This window comes from Aptenodytes patagonicus, chromosome 2 (assembly GCF_965638725.1).
Source record: "Aptenodytes patagonicus chromosome 2, bAptPat1.pri.cur, whole genome shotgun sequence".
NCBI classification, from domain to species: domain Eukaryota; kingdom Metazoa; phylum Chordata; class Aves; order Sphenisciformes; family Spheniscidae; genus Aptenodytes; species Aptenodytes patagonicus.
In genome coordinates, this window is record NC_134950.1 from 94,165,125 (window position 1) to 94,185,509 (window position 20,385).

General features: G+C 43.3%; 1 protein-coding gene across 1 annotated transcript; it reads left to right on the top strand.

The window, feature by feature from the left end:
• The first annotated feature begins 14,008 nt into the window (after positions 1 to 14,008).
• On the top strand, positions 14,009 to 19,573 carry LOC143156638 (ovalbumin-like). Its single transcript, XM_076330434.1, has 7 exons — positions 14,009 to 14,176; positions 14,772 to 14,822; positions 15,417 to 15,545; positions 16,232 to 16,349; positions 17,606 to 17,748; positions 17,922 to 18,077; positions 19,146 to 19,573. The coding sequence occupies exons 1-7, from the start codon at positions 14,009 to 14,011 to the stop codon at positions 19,539 to 19,541; spliced, it is 1,161 nt and encodes a 386-aa protein (XP_076186549.1). The 3' UTR covers positions 19,542 to 19,573.
• Positions 19,574 to 20,385: the final 812 nt, after the last annotated feature.

The following is a 20,385-nucleotide window of genomic DNA, read 5'->3' on the forward strand; positions in this document are numbered from 1 at the left end:
GAAACAAAAGAGAGGACACACATGGAAGGAGATGTTATTGAGAGCACAGCTGAAGCCACACTCTTGGGAGGAGGTGCTCCATGCCAGAGGAGGCACCTCTGAGGGACTGCAGCCACAGGTAACCCATGCCAGGGCAGTGACAACCCAGAGGGATTGCAGTCCACAGATGACCAACACTGGAGCAAGGACATCCCTGTGGAACTGCAGCCCATGGAGCAGACTAGAGCACAGGAAAAAAGGGGGCAGCAACAATTGGCAGATAGAAACAGTTATACACCAACCCAACCTCTTGCCTTGCCTGCTGCGTCACCAAAGGGACTGGGAAGCACTGAGTGCAACAAGAAAGCTGAAACTAGGAAGTGGAGAAGGAGAGTTTTTGGACTGAAGTTGAGTGTGGGGAAGGGGGATGAAAGGTCTAAGCATCTGTTTCATAGTTTGTTACATTGTTACATTCAATACCTGAATCAAAACCAAAAATTTTATGTTAATCCGCAAGAACAAGAAACAATCTGAAACTCCCCAAGTCAAGACTGTCGCCCACAACAGAAGCCAATCTCAGCTGAGCCTTGGGCCTTCAGTCCCTGCCTGAAGTACACTGTAGGTGTGCCTGTCTCCAGGCCTGCCTCCTGATGGACTTCAGACCCAAGCCTTGTAGCCTTGTCTCCAGGCCCATCTCTTTGGTTCCTAGGTGGGTGACAGGGCCCTGAGTGCACTAATAAGCCTTTAATGGTCCTGACCAACCACACCTGAAGCCTCTACCCACACCTATGGGCCCAGGAGCTCTATTTAAGCTGTGCTCTGGACCTTCAGTCCCTCTCTGTGCTACATCAGAGGTGTACCAGTCTCCAGTTCAAACACAGCTGTGCCCATGCCTGGTCAAGGACTCCTAGTGTGACCTTGGCCCTGCCTTGTGATCACTGGACCTGAGCCTAGCTTTGATGTGTGAATTGACTTCCTGGCTTCTCTTTGGACCTGCCTCATAGCCATGACATTGCCTTATGATCTGGACTCATGTTTGGAGCTGGCTGTGATCTCAGGGCCTGCTCTGCTGAGATCCTGTGGGACTGAGCCCTGGCTGGTGAGGCTCCTGCCCTGCTGGCTGTGGGATCCCCCTTGCCTCCTGGTTTGCCTTTCCTTGGGGAGAAGGTGGCCCTTGCTGCTCCCTGACAGTGAAGCGTCCTTGAGCCCTCTGCCGAGCACCAAGGAGCCCGGTCTGTGGTCATGAAGGGCCTTGTCCTTACAAAACTTCCTGACCTCTCCACAGCACTCATCTGTTACTCAGCCCCAGACTCCTGAGTGAACCCCCTTTCACCCAGCTGGACCTTCTCTCTCCCTCAGCTTGTGCCCGCCCAGCCTCCGGGGCCTGGCGGGGCAGCCTGACCACCTCACTCAGCCCCAGGCCTCTCATGCCATGTCCCTTTCCAACCCGTTGTCCCTGCCCTGGCTCTGTGTCCCCTGAAACAGCTCGCTAACACCCCACAGCCACTGAGCCACTCCTGAACCCAGGTCTCTGTAATGAATGAGGACGCACCTTGCTCAGAGGGGAGGCTACAGTGCCTGAGCCCTAAGGGCGCTAACAGCCCTCACTGGCCCTGACCTCCCATGGGGCCTTCCCAACTTGGCACACGGCCTAGGACCCCGTGTCACCCCCCCGGGGCCATCAGCACCTGCCCCAGTGACGCCACAGCAGGGCCAGTCTCCAACTCCCTACAGCCCTGCCCCGCCTAGCCGTGGGCCCTCTTGATCCTAGCTTGCAGACTGATTTCCTGGCTTGACCTTGGACCTGCCCTGTCACTATGATACTGCCTTATGATCTGAACACTTGGTTGGATCTGGCCACCATTTCAGGGTCTGTCCTGCTTCCCTTGCCCAGGTACCATGGGACTGGGCCCTGGTCAGTGAGGCCCCTATCCCGCTGGCTCTCATCCCCGCGGCTCCCATCCCACAGGGAGCAGCCAGCTCTGACTGCTCCCTGACTCTGGGCTCCTCAGATGGACCCTGGCCCTCGTTCTTCTCTTTTTGTGTCCAGGGCTGTTGATGGACCCTGTTACTGGCATTCAGCTCTGCCTCCCTGGGGTCAGACCTTGTGGTGTGGTGCCAGTTGGTGAAGGCATTGCCTACCCTGGGGTGACCCTTGGCCCGGCTCACTGTCCTCATGGAGCAGCCCTGCTCCTGTTGCTCCTGGTAGTCCAGCTAATTTTCCGCTCACATTATTGTCTGCTTAGTCTCTATCTTTCTAATCTGTCTACAAGGATACTCTTGGAGATTATACTGAAGGCCTTACTAAAGTCAAGGTGTACAACATCCTTTACTCTCCCCTTGTTTATAGAACAAGCCATGCCATCCTAGAAGAAAATGAGGTTGGTCAGGAGAGATTTGTCCTTGGTAAATCCATGCTGGCTTTTCCCATCACCTTTTATTCCTGCATGTATCTTGAAATGCTCCCAGGAGGCTTTGCTTCATAGTCTTCTGTAGTGATCTGAACTCGAATACAATTGTAGATCAAGGAGTTAGTAATCCACATTAACAGTTGACACAAGAAGGCACAGACCTGTGCTGTGCCGAGCGTATAGGTTGGCTTCCCATCCTGTGCTGTGCTGCACATACCCCTGGGCTACAGGGTAAACTTTGCGTGCCAATCAGAAGGAAGGAACCTGTAGGTAGTTCCCACTTGGCATGGGTGATTGCACCACCTGTGTCCTTGTATTTATTGTAAAGTGAAGCAACATGTTTTCATGTGAACATCCTTTTGTTTCACAGTAGAAATGAATAGAATTGTTTACTTCTTTAGAAAATCCTGCAAGTGCTCTAAAGACCAAATTGTCAGTGAACATCTATCTCCATGGATGGAACCTGCATTGCATGCCATGCCTTGCCTGGTGGCCTGTCCAGTACTGCACAACTTGGGGTTCCCTGCATCTGAGGGAATGTAAGATTATCTGTATTATCCTCTTTTTCCTTTTAATGTTAGCTGCAATAAATATTATTTTAAGCAATATCTTACAGTCTGAGTGCCTTTCTTAACACAGATCATAACAAACACTAGGTCTAGTGTCTTGCAGCAGTGCACTACACCTTTTCAGTGAGTGCTGAGACCTGTAGTCTCCTGAATTCTCCTCCTTTCCCTTTCTGAAAATTGGTCACTTTTGCAAATCATCAGGAACCTTCCCCAATCATCCTGACTTTTCCTTAGTCTTCTTTTTGCTGTTCTACCTAAAGAAGCTTTTCTTACTGCCCTTCACATCCCTTGTCAGTTTTCCCTCCAGCAGAATTTTCGCTTTTCAAATTCCATCACTGCATGCATGGGAAAAGCTTCTGTAGTCCTGCCAGGTGGACTGTCTTTGCTTCCACCTCTTGTGCACTTTCTTTTTGTATTTGAGCTCCGTCAGAATGAAGGCACCTTCATCATCAGAGACAGCCTGTATATTGCTTCAGCAGCAAGATATGTGGTACATATGGGAGCAAGTGAAAGGTTTTGCATGTAGGTGAGGCTAAAACTCATTCAATCACAGTGAGGAAGACCTTCAGGTTCTGGGTCAGATACTCCCATCCAACCTGTTGCTGGCCTGTGGGATGTGACCATTGAAAGTTATGCCATGAAGGCCACATCAACCTATGTCAGATCAAATATTCATGGGCGAGCATTAAGAAACCATCAGCTGTACAATGATTGTACCATCTTGTACAATGTACAAGAGCAATGACAAACGCCCCTGTCACAGTCTGTGAACGATCAAGGCAGCACTGCAGGCAACAATGTCCGTCTCTTCAGAATGGCACAGCACCGCTGCAGAAAGGTGCCAGGTGGGCTATGAGCTCCTGTCTGAAGGAGCTTGACCAGACACCTCATTTTCTTCAGACTGGGGGAAAAAACACAGTCCCACAGAACAACTGAGAGAGAAACCATCATTGATAGCTACAGCACCAAGGTCTGCAATGACAACCAGTTAGACAGTCAGCTGCAGTCACTCTGGGTAAAATGATTTCTCTGTCTGTGAATGGTTGCTTCTGTCCCTCATGGAAAGGCAGCTTCCAGATTCACAATGTGGAATGAAGACAAACACAAAACAATTAATATGCTCCTTCCTACTGGCAAAAGAGCAGGAACAAGGAGAAGAACAAAATCTTGAGTTTTGCATAGGTTGTTGTGATTGGATGAGAGGTTTTGGTCTGTGAGCTGACCTGGACTTCATATCCTTTTGGATAAAAAGTGCCTTTTACAGTCTCAGGTGTCCAAGGCTCAGGTACTCAAGAGTCTGTTGGTTTAGGGACAGCTCCACAATGAAAAGCCTGGTGGAGGAAAGGGCAGCAGAGCCTTAGCTGACCTCTTTCTTGGGACAAGCATTGTCAAACGAGGATGTGTGACAGAACTGTTTGTACTGCTTTGCACAGCTGTGCTGGACAGGGCAATCCATTGCCAGTTGTCCCAGGTAGCCTTCCAACTGCAGGAAGGTTTGCTTACTCTCTCTAGACCCCATGTCAAGCAGACTATACAAGACCTTTTGTCTGTTGATGCTATCCTGATGGCCTGTTCTCATCCAGATCTTCATTTGCTCATGGGTAGATTCTGTTGCTTGCAACTGGCCTTGCATTAACTATCAGTTTGAGCACAGAAAACCAAAACAGGCCTCTAGGAAAGAGCACGGCATGTCTTTCTCATACATTATCAAAGCAGAGCTTCTTATTCTCCATGTCTTTGCTTATTGGGGGTGTGTTATGAACCTGAAACTCCAGTTCTTGGAGAGAAAGTATGGCTTTTGTATAGCTCATGAAACAAAGCTCTGCATCAAACATATACAAAACTGTTGTGCAGGTCTGGAACCAGGACATTACACAGAAGTCAAATTCACCAGGTATAAAAAACACCTTTGGGATAATTTTTATTCTATACTTGCAGTGTGATGGTGTGAAAAAATGATCACTGACAAAACCGCAGCTGCTTCCTGGATATGTTTGTAGGTCCTAAAAATACAGGCCATTTGTGATGAGCTGGGCCTGTGACACAAGTCTGGACACTTATGTAATTCATGTATGATAAAGCAGATTAAGGGAAGGGGAATTATGGTTGATTAGGAGAGAGGCTTGAGGGACACTTGGAAGGCAGATTTGACTGAGTTAAATGAACTAGCCAAGTCTTATATGCAGCAATAAAAGACCAGTGCAGTAGAAATAGAAATAAATCCCTGTGAAGACAAAGTGGCCCTGAACAAAAAAGGGATCAAGAGTGAAAATAGTGGCACAGATCTGAGGTTCACTATAAACAGTGTGAGAAAACAGGTTATTAGGTGTAGACATATAGATTCATAGAAACATGGGATATCTCAAGTTGGAAGGGACCCATAAGGATCATCAATTCCAACTCCCTCCTCCTCGCAGGACTGCCTAAAACTAAACCATAGGACTAAGAGCATCATCCAGACGTTCCTAACTCTGTGAACTTCAGGAGACTGATTTCTGCAAATAACTGACTTTGTTCAGCTGAGCAATATTACTTACATTCTTATGTATTTGAAGAATTAGGACTGGAACAAACAGTAGGACCCCAGGGTGAAATTCTGTCATCTCTATGGAAATTCATTACGTGAATTACGTTCCCATGGTAAGACTGCAGGCAAGCAAACAAGTGTGGTCTTGTATCTGCACAACTCACTAATCCTTTGAATTAATTGTGTCGCTCTGCACGTGTGAAATTACAAATATATGTGGGGTGTGGTGGTAGAGCGGTAAAAGCCTCTTATGATGGGTCCTAAAGCTGTGAGTCTGAGCCTTCTTCCATACTGGTGCTGAAAGAAATACTGGGGGTAAAATAGAGAGTAATCCACCTGTACTTCATGACACAGCAGAGAGCCAAAGGCTCTGGGACATGGTGCTGACTATTTTGCTTCTTTGGGGATGGAGAGAAGAAGCTGTAGCCTCCTCTGTTGGCACAAAGGTGAGGACTTGTTCCATGCTGGGTGATGGAGGTCTGGTATCTGTCACCCAACTTGGGGCTACATCCAGGCCCATCCTTTAGAGACCTGTTCTTTAGGTGCCTGGTATTACAGAAGATACAGTGCCTCAGGTGTGGAAGGCTGTTGAAGTTTTTAACTGTTAGACAAATATTTCTCTGTCTGAGATTGAGGACTCCAGCATCCATTCCTTAGTGGGTGTGTGATTTGCCAACTCCCAAAATGGTTTCAAAGTTTTCAGTCTCTGAAAACATAAGACTGAGAATGCATGTTGGGTTTTTTTTCTCATTTGTGTATTAGAGATGGATGGACTGCACAGCTGGTTAAGGAAGTTATTACTGAGGACAAGAATATCACTGCTCATTGCTGTGCTGGCAGGAGAAGCCAGCAGAAATCAGGAGGCAGCACCGAATCTGTCTGTCTACATACAGGAGCAGATGTACTTCTTTGCGTATTCCATTTGTGAAGAAGTATGTTTTAATTGATAAGAACTACAACGGCCTAGAAGTAGTGCAGTTTTAGAACAAATCTGCTGAAAATTAAGTGTCCTGAGGATTTTAGGTGCCCTATTTCCATGACCAGATCAACAGAAACGCCAGGACAATAGTAAACACATTGTTAGCTCTCTTGCAATAAATTTCCCCATTTGTTATCTCCTGACCAGCAATCAACTAAGATACAGGAAAGCGAAGGAAAATATTTGAACTATTTATACACCAGTGAAGGTGGCGTCTTGTTATCGTCCTTCTTTTGCAAGATCATGTTTGCTACCAGCAAGTTATAGCCCCTAGGTCCTGCCTAAGTATGTGTTATCTTGGGGGATAGGGGGGAAGCCAAAACAAGTAGAACAAGCAAAATACTGTGTGGTGCAACTGAGAAAATGTTCCACCACAGACCACCCAGCACTGGTGCCATGCTGTGCATACTGGAGTCAGGAAAGAGCAGAGCTTTCTTGCAGTAATTTCACCCCCCCAAACCTTTCTCTTTCACTCTTCTGGTACTTCTCTGTGGCAGTTCCTCACAGGACTGTTTCCTTTCTTGCTTCAGTGACAAAGGGAAGAGTAATTCATTCCAGAGAGAAACTATAACTTGCCATAGACATTGCTTCTCTTAGCATCATTATTCTCTTTAGTTAGAAACTAAGAGCCTATAAAGCTTTATAAACACACCACAGAGAACTAGAAAACTTCTATTTCCCATTCCCATGTGTTCTCTGAGGCAGTGTTGTGTCTCAGTGGGATGTAGATTCTGCACATATCCAGCTGCCTTCCAAACTCCTTATCAATTCGTGTTTCAGAGAGACTGGATGAATCATGGTTTGTGCTGAAAGTGTTATATCTGACTAGTTTGAGTTGCATGCATGAGGGACTATGGGTCACACTGGTCCCTTCCTGGCAGAAGATTGGTCTCAATATTGTATCTCAGCCCAGAGTTAGGACAGACTCTCATTCCTCATCTCTCTGTAAACAATGAACCAACTCTGATAAAAGAATCATAGAACCATAGAATATCTCAAGTTGGAAGGGACCCGTAAGGATCATCAAGTCCAACTCCCTGCTCCTTGCAGGACTACCTAAAACTAAACCTAAAGGACCTGGGGGTGTTGGTTGACAGCCGGCTGAACATGAGCCGGCAGTGTGCCCAGGCGGCCAAGAAGGCCAATGGCATCCTGGCCTGTATCAGAAATAGTGTGGCCAGCAGGAGTAGGGAAGTGATCGTGCCCCTGTACTCGGCCCTGGTGAGGCCGCACCTCGAATACTGTGTTCAGTTTTGGGCCCCTCACTACAAGAAGGACGTCGAGGTGCTGGAGCGTGTCCAGAGAAGGGCAACGAGGCTGGTGAGGGGTCTGGAGAAGAAGTCTTATGAGGAGCGGCTGAGGGAACTGGGACTGTTTAGCCTGGAGAAAAGGAGGCTGAGGGGAGACCTCATGGCTCTCTACAACTACCTGAAAGGAGGTTGTAGCGAGGTGGGTGTCAGTCTCTTCTCCCAAGTAACAAGCAATAGGACGAGAGGAAATGGCCTCAAGTTGCGCCAGGGGAGGTTTAGATTGGACATGAGGAAAAATTTCTTTGCTGAAAGAGTGGTTAAACATTGGACCAGGCTGCCCAGGGAAGTAGTAGAGTCCCCATCCCTGGAAGTATTTAAAAGACGTGTAGATGTGGCGCTTAGGGACATGGTTTAGTGGGCATGGCGGAGTTGGGTTGACGGTTGGACTCGATGATCTTAGAGGTCTTTTCCAACCTTAATGATTCTATGATTCTATGATTCTATAAACCATAGGACTAAGAGCATCGTCCAGACGTTCCTTGAACTCTGACAGGCTTGGTGCTGTGACCACTTCCCTGGGCAGCCTGGTCCAGTGACCGACCACCCTCTCAGTGAAGAACCTTTTCCTCATGTCCCATCTGAACTTCCCCTGATGCAGCTTCATTCCATTTCCTCATGTCCTAACGCTGATCACCAGAGAGAGGAGATCAGCACCTCCCCCTCCACTGCCCCCCTTGAGGAAGTTGTAGACTGCGATGAGGTCACCCCTCAGCCTTCTCTTCTCCAAGCTCAACAAACCAAGTGACCTCAGTTGCTCCTTGTAAGTCTTGCCCTTTCACCATCTTGATCGCCCTCCTCTGGACACACTCTCATTATTTGATGTCCTTTTTATATTGAGGCGCCCAAAACTGCACACAGTACTCGAGGTGGGGCCGCACCAGTGCGGTGTAGAGTGGGACAATCACCTCCCTCAGCCGGCTAGCTATGCTGTGCCTGATGCACCCCAGGGCATGGCTGGCCCTTTTGGCTGCCAGGGCACACTGTTGACGCATAGTCAACTTGCCATCAGCCCAAACCCCCAGACCTCTTTCCGCAGGGCTGCTCTCCAGCCTCTCGTCCCCCAGTTTGTACGTATAACCAGGATTACCCCGTCCCAGGTGCACTTGAAATACTCCAAATAAAATGCATTTGCTTAAACATGTTTTTATTATGATTAAAGGAGCAAAAGAGTACATCCACAAGACCCATTACTTATGGAATACATGGAAAACAATTTGAATAGTAACATGCCATATTTGGTTACGACAATTGAGCCAGAAAGGTTTAAGGAGAAATGTGAATTACAAGATTTCTGTAATGCATCTTTAGAAAGTGAGGAAGAGCCTTGCAGTACTCGGAGCACAAAGAAAAAGCAATTGCCTTGGCAGAGTAGGAATGGTTGGTGACAGTTTAGAGTTTAATCTGGGAGCTTTCGAGTGACTAATTCCAGAGGAGTCACCACGAAGCTTGGCCATAGAGAAACCGGGCTTGCTTAGAAGGCTGCATTTTTCCCCATAAAACTTCTGCTGATAGAATCATAGAATCATAGAACAGTTTGGGTTGGAAGGGACCTCTAAAGGTCATCTAGTCCAACCCCCCTGCCGTGGGCAGGGACATCTTCAACTAAATCAGGTTGCTCAGAGTCCCGTCCAGCCTGACCTTGAATGTTTCCAGGGATGGGGCATCCACCACCTCTCTGGGCAACCTGTGCCAGTGTTTCATCACCCTCAGCGTAAAAAATATCCTTATTCTTCCTTATATCTAGTCTAAATCTACCCTCTTTAGTTTAAAGCCATTCCCCCTTGTCCTGTCGCAACAGGCCCTGCTAAAAAGTCTGCCGCTGTCTTTTTTATAAGCCCCCTTTAAGTACTGATCGTCTGCAATAAGGTCTTCCCGAAGCCTTCTCTTCTCTAGGCTGAACAACCCCAACTCTTTCAGCCTTTCTTCATAGGAGAGGTGTTCCATCCCCCTGATCATTTTTGTGACCCTCCTCTGGACCTGCTCCAACAGGTCCGTGTCTTTTTTATGCTGAGGGCTCCAGAGCTGGACGCAGTACTGCAGGTGGGGTCTCACCAGAGCAGAGTAGAGGGGCAGAATCACCTCCCTCGACCTGCTGGCCGCGCTTCTTTGGATGCAGCCCTGGATACGATTGGCCTTCTGGGCTGCGAGCGCACATTGATGGCTCATGTCCAGCTTTTCATCCACCAGTACCCCCAAGTCCTTCTCGGCAGGGCTGTTCTCAATCCCTTCATCCCCCAGCCTGAATCAATACCGGGGGTTGCCCTGACCCAGATGCAGGACCTTGCACTTGGCCTTGTTAAACATCATGAGGTTCACACAGGCCCACTTCTCGAGCTTGTCCAGGTCCCTCTGGATGTCATCCCATCCTTCTGGCATGTTGACCACACCACTCAGCTTGGTGTCATCTGCAAACTTGCTGAGGGTGCACCTGATCCCACTGTCTATGTCATTGCTGAAGATATTAAACAGTACCGGTCCCAACACGGACCCCTGAGGGACACCACTTGTCACCAGTCTCCATCTGGACATCGAGTCATTGACCATTACCCTCTGGATGCGACCATCTAACCAATTCCTCACCCACCAGACAGTCCACCCATCAAATCCATACTTCTCCAGTTTAGAGAGAAGGATGTTGGGGGGGACTGTGTCGAAATGGGGTTGTGTTTTTTCAGTGTGATGATTCAGCACTGTTATTGTTAACTTGCACCAGGAACATCTCTGTTCATCCTCATGCTTTCTCTGGGTCCAATTTTCATTCCTTTAAGTCTTCATCCATGAGTAAATAATATTACTCTGCAGAAAGGAAAGGCAAAGGGCTTCTGTTTTCATGGTGTAATTTCTCTGACTTAATTTTTTTTTTTTTTAAATAAAGCCTTCTGGTTTTAGAAAATATGGATGAAAGAGAAAGTATGTGTTTCTTTTTACCCTTGATACTACAGTGCTTTGGGTCTTGCTGTGAGGGACAGAAATTCTTTCAGTTTGGGAGACTCATTCCCCATTCCCTTTCTCCATCAACATACTAATACATATTTTATAGGTAGGGATATAGAGAAGAGAAGCACTTCTATCATCAGAAAAAGCAGACAAGCTTTTTAGGCTTTCTTAAAGGCTGAAACAGAAGCAGTAGACTTGACTTAAAAAAAGTGAGAAGAATTATTCTGTGCTTAAGTATAGATACGTATCGGTCAGACTATGTGTGGGAAAACAAAAATAACCAAACCAAACCACTTGGCTGATACCTGTGGAGTAGAGATCTAACAAAAAACAACACTTGCACTACAGTCTTGTCTTGCTGAAGTCCTCAGACTGCCTTGGAGACTACAACTCATCAAGGAGAATGTAGATTTCTATGGCACATTTATTTTCACAAAAGGAAGCAGACTGGGGCAAAGAAAACTGAACTGTCTAAACTTTTGAGAGCAGCACAGGAGCCTACCTCTTCTCCTTAACGGAGATCACAGTTATCTCCATATATGTTCTAAAGAATTATATCGTACTGACTTTGGGATTTGCCCCCCTGGCCTTTCTTAAAATCACATAGTGTTTTACAGAGGTCAGAATGGTTTCTTTACTGTTTGTCCATTCTATTATTTCAATACAGAACAATAGCTTTTATAACTGAAATGTTTTTATAACTGAAATATATTTGCTATTGTATATTATGATTGTCCCACAGACCATGAACACTCCTTTAGCTGGATTTCACAGTTCCTCTGTCATCTGCCAGGCCATTAAGTTACCCCTGGAAGATCTGGGAGATACATTGCAAGTGCATTCCACAAACACATTTAGAATTGACTGGTTTTTACTTTGTCCGGGGCTATGTTTTGCTATTACGCCCTGAGAATAAAATAGTTTGCTATAAAACCTTCACACCCATCAAAAGATTTCTTCAAATATCCCAACTTTTCAAAGAAAATGTGCCTGCTTTTGACTTTCATCTCAACTGGTTTTCTCACACACACCCTTCTTCATTTCCCCAGTTTTGTTAGTAGAATAATAGGCCAAGTCCTGTTCTCACTTATCTTCTGTCTAGCATGGCTCAGCTGCATTTTGTACGATCAAAAAGGATCAGTTGAAAGAGAGTTCTGGTCTGTTACTACAATCGTAGTAACAAATTGACTAATTATTGACAGATTGACTAATAACTGCTAATTATGTTTACCATCACTAAGGTTTTCACATTTTTTGTTTCTATTAACATCCCAGTATCTAGTTGCAAATGAGGCTTAAAGGAACATGAACATTATTTCCCAGTCTTTTCTCCAATCCAACAGTCCTGATGTACTGGTGGAAAACACTTTGTTATACAGAATAAAAAAATAACATTTGCTCTCCCTTCAATCAAAAACAGACCCACTGAAACTAAAATCTGACCTAATCCCATTAAATTATTTTTATGGTGTCAAAGGTCAAACTTCTGAAGGGCAGCAGCGGGTGGGTCACAATTCAGACCGTACAAATTTCCAAGGGCTCAGCCAGTCTGTCTACATACAGCTGGAAAGCTGTATTGCTGTCGGTGCTGAAGCTCGAAAGGTAAGCATTTCTCTAGGAAAATTTACCTTCTCACTATATTATTTCTTGCTTATACCTAAACTTGAAGAGAGAGCAATTTTTGTGTTGTGTTTGGTATCTTTAAGGACAGAATATTTGCATGATATTCTCTACAAATCTTCTTACCTGTGTGTATGCATTCTACACTATTTTATTACGTGTAAAACCTGAGTATTTGTCTTCAGGAGACTTTTTAAAAGTTTATTCTTTGTGCTTAAAATATTATTTTGTGCTTAAAATATGATTTTATTTCAGAGCAGGTTGTCCTCTCATTCAGTATCTTTTAAGTTTGATTTTGGCAGCCAAAGAGTAAGTTTGCTTGATTGACCTCCGGTTCAAGAGAGTGCACTGAGAGCAAAACTGTGGCATTCAGTGAATTTGCTAGGTTTATTTTAGTGTGAAACTTCTCTAACAAACAGTTGCATCCCTGGAAAATACAGCTAGTGAACACCACACAAGATAAAAATGTGTGTGGGCATACAGACTTATATTTTTACAATAATCTTGTATACAGAAAGGAAAGTGAGAGAAATGTGTGTGCGAGTGTACATGTATACTCACGAGCATGGTCACTAAAAACCTTGGTGGGGTTTAATACTCCAAAGACAAACTTGAGATCCCAGCATTAAGCACCTACATAAGGGGCTGGATTTTGAAAGACAACAAACTTTCACAATTTCTATAAATCACAGGAAGGAAACCAGATTCATGCTGACCTCCAAAGTTCTGCTTTATATAAGCACAGTGGCTACACAGGACTTATACTGTCCAGCACTTTATAGCAGTCTCAAACAGAAACAAATATAAAGCTGTTACTGGTCTATGCCACAAACAAACATTCATTTAACAGTGCTGTATTATGGTAGACATTGCTATTTTTTCATGTCTGCGCTTCTATTCTATCTGAATGTCAGTAATAAAATTTAATTTCTCAGAAAGGTTCTAGTGTAGTATATATAGATATATTTAAGCAAAGCAAGCTATATCTGAAAGCACAATAGGGCGGAATATTAATTTTGTGCATCAGTCTCTCTCCTAGACCAGGTGACCTTAGACAAATTATATTGCCTATCCATGCTTCCACTACTAAAACAAGGGTAAAGATACAAGCCTTTGAAGATCTACTGACAGTAAGTACTGTGCAACAAATAGGTATTTTACTGCACTTATTTATTTTTAGAAAATAAAAATAGTCAGCTAGCCTCTGCTTTTACTTATATCTGTCCAAGCCTACTAAAACTTGCACTTTAAATTTCCAGCTTTGCAAGTATATCAAAGACAGATCATATTTTCTTGTTTTCATCAAAGGTACTGCAAAGTACCAAGGAATTCTAGCCTTCACTGAATGAAAAGTACAGGCAATTGTTGTTTGACTGCTTTGAAAAGGTAAACAGAAATCACATACAGATTTAAGACCTCTGAGGAACATTACTGCCAAAAAGGCAACTGAATACAAATGCAGAAAGAAATAGATTTAGGAATACAGAGTTTCTAACATGCATGAGAGGCGAGCATAGCAATAGGCATGCTGCCACAGAATGACTTCAAAACTACTTGTTTATATTTCATTGCCTAAAACCTACTATTAAAGTGCATTGCACTGTGTTTGTATGGTATTCTGTCATTACATTGTCATTGTACTTCTGCTGTTTGCTGTAGACAATACTGGTTTCACAATGGGCTCCATCGGTGCAGCAAGCACGGAATTTTGTTTCGACATATTCAACGAGCTGAAAGTCCAGCATGTCAACGAGAACATCTTCTACTCCCCCCTGAGCATCATTTCAGCTCTGTCCATGGTCTACCTAGGTGCAAGAGAAAACACCAAGGCTCAGATAGATAAGGTGAGGCTACAGTTAAGGATTTAAACCTTCCTGCTGCTCAATAGAGCCATAGCACTTAATTATATGATAATGTCCCTTGCGTAGCTCAGAGGCTAAAAAATCTGGATCCAGAGTTATCAAAAGCTGCAGCCACCTCAAACTCCTGTAGTGTTAAACAAATGCATCAGCCAGAAATCTTGAAAGTGGATTTAAATTTTAATTTTATCATTGTTAGCAGCAGGATTCTCAAAGAGAACAACACATTCCAGCGATTCTTTGTTTAGAGTAAGGAAAGTAGATAAAATCTCCAGGGAAAGAGCCAAAACATGTCTCCAGACTGCAAAATGTTTCACATGAGTTTCCTACAGCTCTCACTTCCTTCATAGGGAGTGGCTGGCTTGTTACCTGGAGCTGATTTCTAGATGTTCAATAGTAAAAGAGATCATCTAACTAGGCACAGCTATTCACAGATGGTACAGATGGATTGCACCTTTTCAGTCATCCAGTTTCTCAGTTAGCCAATAGGTTTACTTCAAACATCATGTGTTAATTTCAGTTGCATAACCTTTTTTTTTGTCATACCTGTTATTTCAACTACTGTTATTTTCAATTACAGGTTGTTCACTTTGATAAAATCACAGGATTTGGAGAGACTATTGAATCTCAGGTACAGAAATAATTTCATCTCCTTCTCTATGTCACTTTCTCCTGGGAGGAAAATCTAGAAGATAAAGCAGTCTCTTAGCAGTTCCAACCCTCCTCTGATGAGCAGCTGGTGCTCTGCATCCAGCAGTTGGGGGAACACTTTGTTAACAAGAATAGAGAGAGAAGGGAGGTAACAGAGGATTCAGAACAAGCATAAGATGAAACCCAGCACCATAATATTGGGCAAATAGGGAAAATTATAGATGTTTGTATGCTTAGGCAAGGTAGCTGGATGTTACTGGTTAAATGGGACTGGTTGGGAATGGAGGAAAGCCTGCCTGATCTGCTGGAGCTAGATTACTGTAGAGGGTAATTAGGAGTCCCCCGAGAGAGGGATGAGGAAATTACAGTAGAAAAACAGCACAGAATTGTATATATTAGAAAATAACCACATCAGTGTAGTTATAGCAACAAGACGTAAAGGATGAACAACAGTTTTGTAAGCAGAAGTGTCTGAACTACTCTACTCTTCTCATATAGTGTGAAAAACCTACGAAGTACTAAAACTAGAATAACATCATTTATCTTTTTATTTGTATTCATGCCAACGACTCAGTGCAGCACATCTGTAAGCGTCCACACTTCACTTAAAGACACGTTCACACAAATCACCAAACCAAGTGACAATTATTCACTCAGCTTTGCCAGCAGACTTTATGCTGAAGAGACATACCCAATCCTACCGGTGAGTTGCTCTAACATCTGATCTAAGTGTATTTCCATGTCAAAGGTGTACCATTCTGTAATGTAAAAGCACTGTCAGAAGTCTAGGTTCTGCTAAAGAAATTTTCTCCTATATGGATGTCAGGATTCATGACTTCTCTCTATCACAGCCCTAACACTCTATAGTCTTGAGAAAAAAATGTGCCTAGCCAAAAAGATGTTTGTGCAAAGTACAATCATGATCCAATTATGTCAAGGTATAATTAATAAAGGTAACTTTTGTTGGAAGGAGTTATCTCCAATTGTTTTCTCAACTTGTAAAACAAACCTGAAAAATAACTTCAGATTCTCAAAAATATTCCAAGTTTTCCCATTGAAAGGAACATTTAATTTGAAATCAAAAGAAAATACCATTGCAAAATAAAAAGTTAAAAAGTGGGCAAAATGAAAACACCCCCATACTTCAACTGAAATGAATGCAATTTTTGGATCAAACTCAGTTCTGGAAAATGTTTTTAAAAATGTGAGCATATACTCTTGCTTGAAGCAATGAATGTCAATTCTTAAGATGCTTATGAACTAGAATAATGGCTTACTGATTAGCCTTAATAAGCAGATTATTCATATCTGTTAATTTCAGTCTTGCATTTCACATTTGCAAAATGCTTTGACATTCTGATCTGAAAACCGCATACTCTTCCTTTGCAGGAATACTCACAGTGTGTGAAGGAACTGTATAAAGGAGGCTTGGAAACTATCAGCTTTCAAACAGCTGCAGATCAAGCCAGAGAGCTCATCAATTCCTGGGTTGAAAGTCAGACAAATGGTAAGAGCAAGCCAAGTATCGGCATAGGTATTTTCCCTTCTGCCACCATGTTTGAACAGCATATAAGAACACTTAAGTCAGGAGACAAAAAACCCAAAACCTCTCCCTCTGTTCCTTCTCCTGGATAATAGATCAGTTCCCAGATATGGAACTATCATTTAACGATTTTTTTTTTCCTCAGACACAACCCTTTTAGAGGACTCTCTATATCTGTAGGGGCTTTGCGGGTATGTAATACTTCCAGTCCTGATGAAAGGGACAGCACTAGAATATGCTTTGTACACATTGACAAGTGGTTTGACACTAATGTTGAGAATCTGAATATCCTTTGATCAGTGCACTTTGCCCTCAAGCTTCCCAGAGTTGTTGTGGGCCTGTTGAGTAGGGCATGCAGTCATAAGGTACTTGAGAAATCTTAACAGGTAAAGGGTAATGGAAAACCACAGAGTTAAGGAATGGTAGGGAGTTGTATGAAATGCATAGAAAGAGTTATACCACAATTGGGATTTATACCCTACTGCATCTCCATGTGGTTCCTCCATTTTTCCAGTCTCTTTCTGGCCCCCTCAAAACATTTCTTTCCCTCATGCTTGAAACACATGGCCTGAACAGCAAAGACAGATAAAAGATGCTGAACTTTAACTGAAATGAAAATATTCACAATCACAGAATCTCTGGTGTGGTGCCACACTTTGAAGCAGAAAACCAGGCCATGATTAAGCTACCGGCGGGAAAGGACTAAGGGCTTACATAGCCACAAGAGGAGCTTGCTTATGTGCATGAGGACTGCAGAATAAACACGAACAAAGTATAAGAAGAAAGCAGAGTAAAATTCTGGTTTCCTTTCCTGCTACCTTCTTTATATAGACATCTCCTTTCAACTTTGGTTTGAAGCAAGAAGTATTTATGTTTACTGTTTGGGTTGGAGACCATTCTGGGATAAAAGGTTCCAATGGTTCTTCCCATTGTCACAAAATATACAGGTTTACTCATTTTGTAACAATAAATCTCTGGGTCTTATAACTCTCATTATAATTCTTTACAGAGAGGGAAACAACAGCTATTGCCAACAGCAGTAAGCAAATCAACCTCAAAAGTACAAGATTACAGCTGCAAAACCAAAACAATGCCCCTGTCCTACACTATCCTCCCCATAAATTCTATACCCTTCATTTAACATTGTGATTGCCAAGTAAGATATGTTACACACAGACGTGTTATATACATGTGTTCTCTTTTCCTATGCATTCTTAAAGGAATGATCAAAAATATCCTTCAACCGGGCTCTGTGGATCCCCAGACTGAATTGGTTCTCGTTAATGCCATTTACTTCAAAGGAACGTGGGAGAAAGCATTTAAGGATAAAGACACCCAGGCAGTGCCTTTCAGAGTGACTGAGGTACATGGGCATACATCACCTTAAAGGTATCTTCTAGAATTTATGAAGAGAGTAGACAAGTTGTTATACAATCTTCCTGAACAAGAGCAATCAGTAGTTTTAACCATAACTAGATATTTCTACACTCCAAGAATAATCTTTGGAAAACTATATTATCTTATTTGGTTTTGCAGCAAGAAAGCAAACCTGTGCAGATGATGTATCAGATTGGTTCATATAAAGTGGCAGTGATAGCTTCTGAGAAAATGAAGATCCTGGAGCTTCCATATGCCAGCAGGGAGCTGAGCATGTTGGTGCTGTTGCCTGATGATGTCTCTGGCCTGGAGCAGGTATGGCCCTGGCAGTTGGGTTTCAGAAAACCACACACACAGTGAAATTTAGGTGCTGCAAAGCCTTTCACAATAAAGTTATCCTAAAACACTTCACCAGCACAGATCTGAACACTGGCAGCGTGGGATTGTTACACAGAAGCATGCAGCTGTCTCAGTGGTCCTGCAACAGTTTGTGCTGAGCATGGATTGCTTAAGGACTGCTTTAGTGGGTTAAATATTGGTCACTGCAGAATAGATACTTCTCAGCTAAGCAGCTGTCACTCCAGCAGCTTGAACTCCAAAGTTTTATATCTCCATTCCTGCACAGTGAGGAGCTTCCTGGGAAGTTCATGTCAGCTTTACTAGTTGTAATTATTGTTTGGTTTGGCAGTGCTCAACATGCTTCCTTCATACCTTCAAAAATTAAACTATCTAAAAACTGAGTATGAGGGGTACTGGAATGGTTAAACCATTTCAGAAAATAAAATGTACATGCCATAATATTGTTGATATGAACAGAATACAGGCATGGGATATTGTCATTAGCAGGACTGTAGTTAGTCTGAATAGGAAAAGTTATGTAATAAATGAGAGTTCATTGAAATGTTTGTACACTAACTCAAAGAATCTAAATTCAAAAAATGAAGCGGCATTTGAACATAGCTAAATTTCCTCAGTAATAACTGATAGTTCAGGTATTAGTAATTGGTTGCCATTAACACCTGGTTACTTGGAGGTCTTAAATGTAGACAGAGCTTACAACTCAAAAGCACAGAATGATTTTTGGAATATATTTTCCAAGCAAAGAAGATAAACAGGGAAGAGCTTTAGGTGAAATTTGCTGAGTAGCCATCTCATTAAAAAAATTAATTGGCAGTGAGCTTATTAAAGAAATAGAAAGCAGGACAGAGCAGAGAAGAAAGAGTCATAGTTTGCTTTCCTCTCCTAGATACATTAATCTGTATATACCTAGAAAAAATGCCATGCCAAGAGCAGTCAGTTTAAAAGAGAAAAAACCCCACCACTGGTACTGTATTGCCACAAAGGAAGTTGTGCTCTCATCCCCATTTGCTTGTCTCCTTGCAGCTTGAGACTGCAATCACCTTTGAAAAACTTATGGAGTGGACCAGTTCTAATATGATGGAAGAGAGGAAAGTGAAAGTCTATCTGCCCCGCATGAAGATAGAGGAAAAATATAACCTCACATCTGTCTTAATGGCCTTGGGTATGACCGACCTGTTCAGTCCTTCGGCCAATCTCTCTGGCATCTCTTCAGCAGAGAGCCTGAAGATGTCTGAAGCCGTCCATGAGGCATTTGTGGAAATCTATGAAGCAGGCAGTGAGGTGGTAGGCTCAACAGGAGCTGGAATGGAGGTTACAAGTGTCTCTGAAGAGTTTAGGGCTGACCACCCTTTCCTCTTCTTGATCAAGTGCAACCCAACCAACAGCATCCTCTTCTTTGGCAGATGCTTTTCCCCTTAAAGAGAAGAAAGCTGAAAGAATTTCTGTCCCTTACAGCAAGACCCAAAGCACTGTAGTACAAGGGTAAAAAGAAACACATACTTTCTCTTTCATCCATATTTTCTAAAACCAGAAGGCTTTATTTAAAAAAAAAAAAAAAAAAGTCAGAGAAATTACGCCATGAAAACAGAAGCCCTTTGCCTTTCCTTTCTGCAGAGTAATATTATTTACTCATGGATGAAGACTTAAAGGAATGAAAATTGGACCCAGAGAAAGCATGAAGATGAACAGAGATGTTCCTGGTGCAAGTTAACAATAACAGTGCTGAATCATCACACTGAAAAAACACAACCCCATTTATCAGCAGAAGTTTTATGGGGAAAAATGCAGCCTTCTAAGCAAGCCCGGTTTCTCTATGGCCAAGCTTCGTGGTGACTCCTCTGGAATTAGTCACTCGAAAGCTCCCAGATTAAACTCTAAACTGTCACCAACCATTCCTACTCTGCCAAGGCAATTGCTTTTTCTTTGTGCTCCGAGTACTGCAAGGCTCTTCCTCACTTTCTAAAGATGCATTACAGAAATCTTGTAATTCACATTTCTCCTTAAACCTTTCTGGCTCAATTGTCGTAACCAAATATGGCATGTTACTATTCAAATTGTTTTCCATGTATTCCATAAGTAATGGGTCTTGTGGATGTACTCTTTTGCTCCTTTAATCATAATAAAAACATGTTTAAGCAAATGCATTTTATTTGGAGTATTTCAAGTGCACCTGGGACGGGGTAATCCTGGTTATACGTACAAACTGGGGGACGAGAGGCTGGAGAGCAGCCCTGCGGAAAGAGGTCTGGGGGTTTGGGCTGAT

What these genes read in the sequence shown, in the direction of transcription:
- LOC143156638 (XM_076330434.1), top strand. Translation starts at nt 14,009, where the DNA reads ATGGGCTCCATCGGTGCAGCAAGCACGGAATTTTGTTTCGACATATTC. An exon ending in CCAAGGCTCAGATAGATAAG is followed by an intron (nt 14,177 to 14,771) that starts GTGAGGCTACAG and finishes TTTCAATTACAG; the next exon opens with GTTGTTCACTTTGATAAAAT. An exon ending in AGACATACCCAATCCTACCG is followed by an intron (nt 15,546 to 16,231) that starts GTGAGTTGCTCT and finishes CTTCCTTTGCAG; the next exon opens with GAATACTCACAGTGTGTGAA.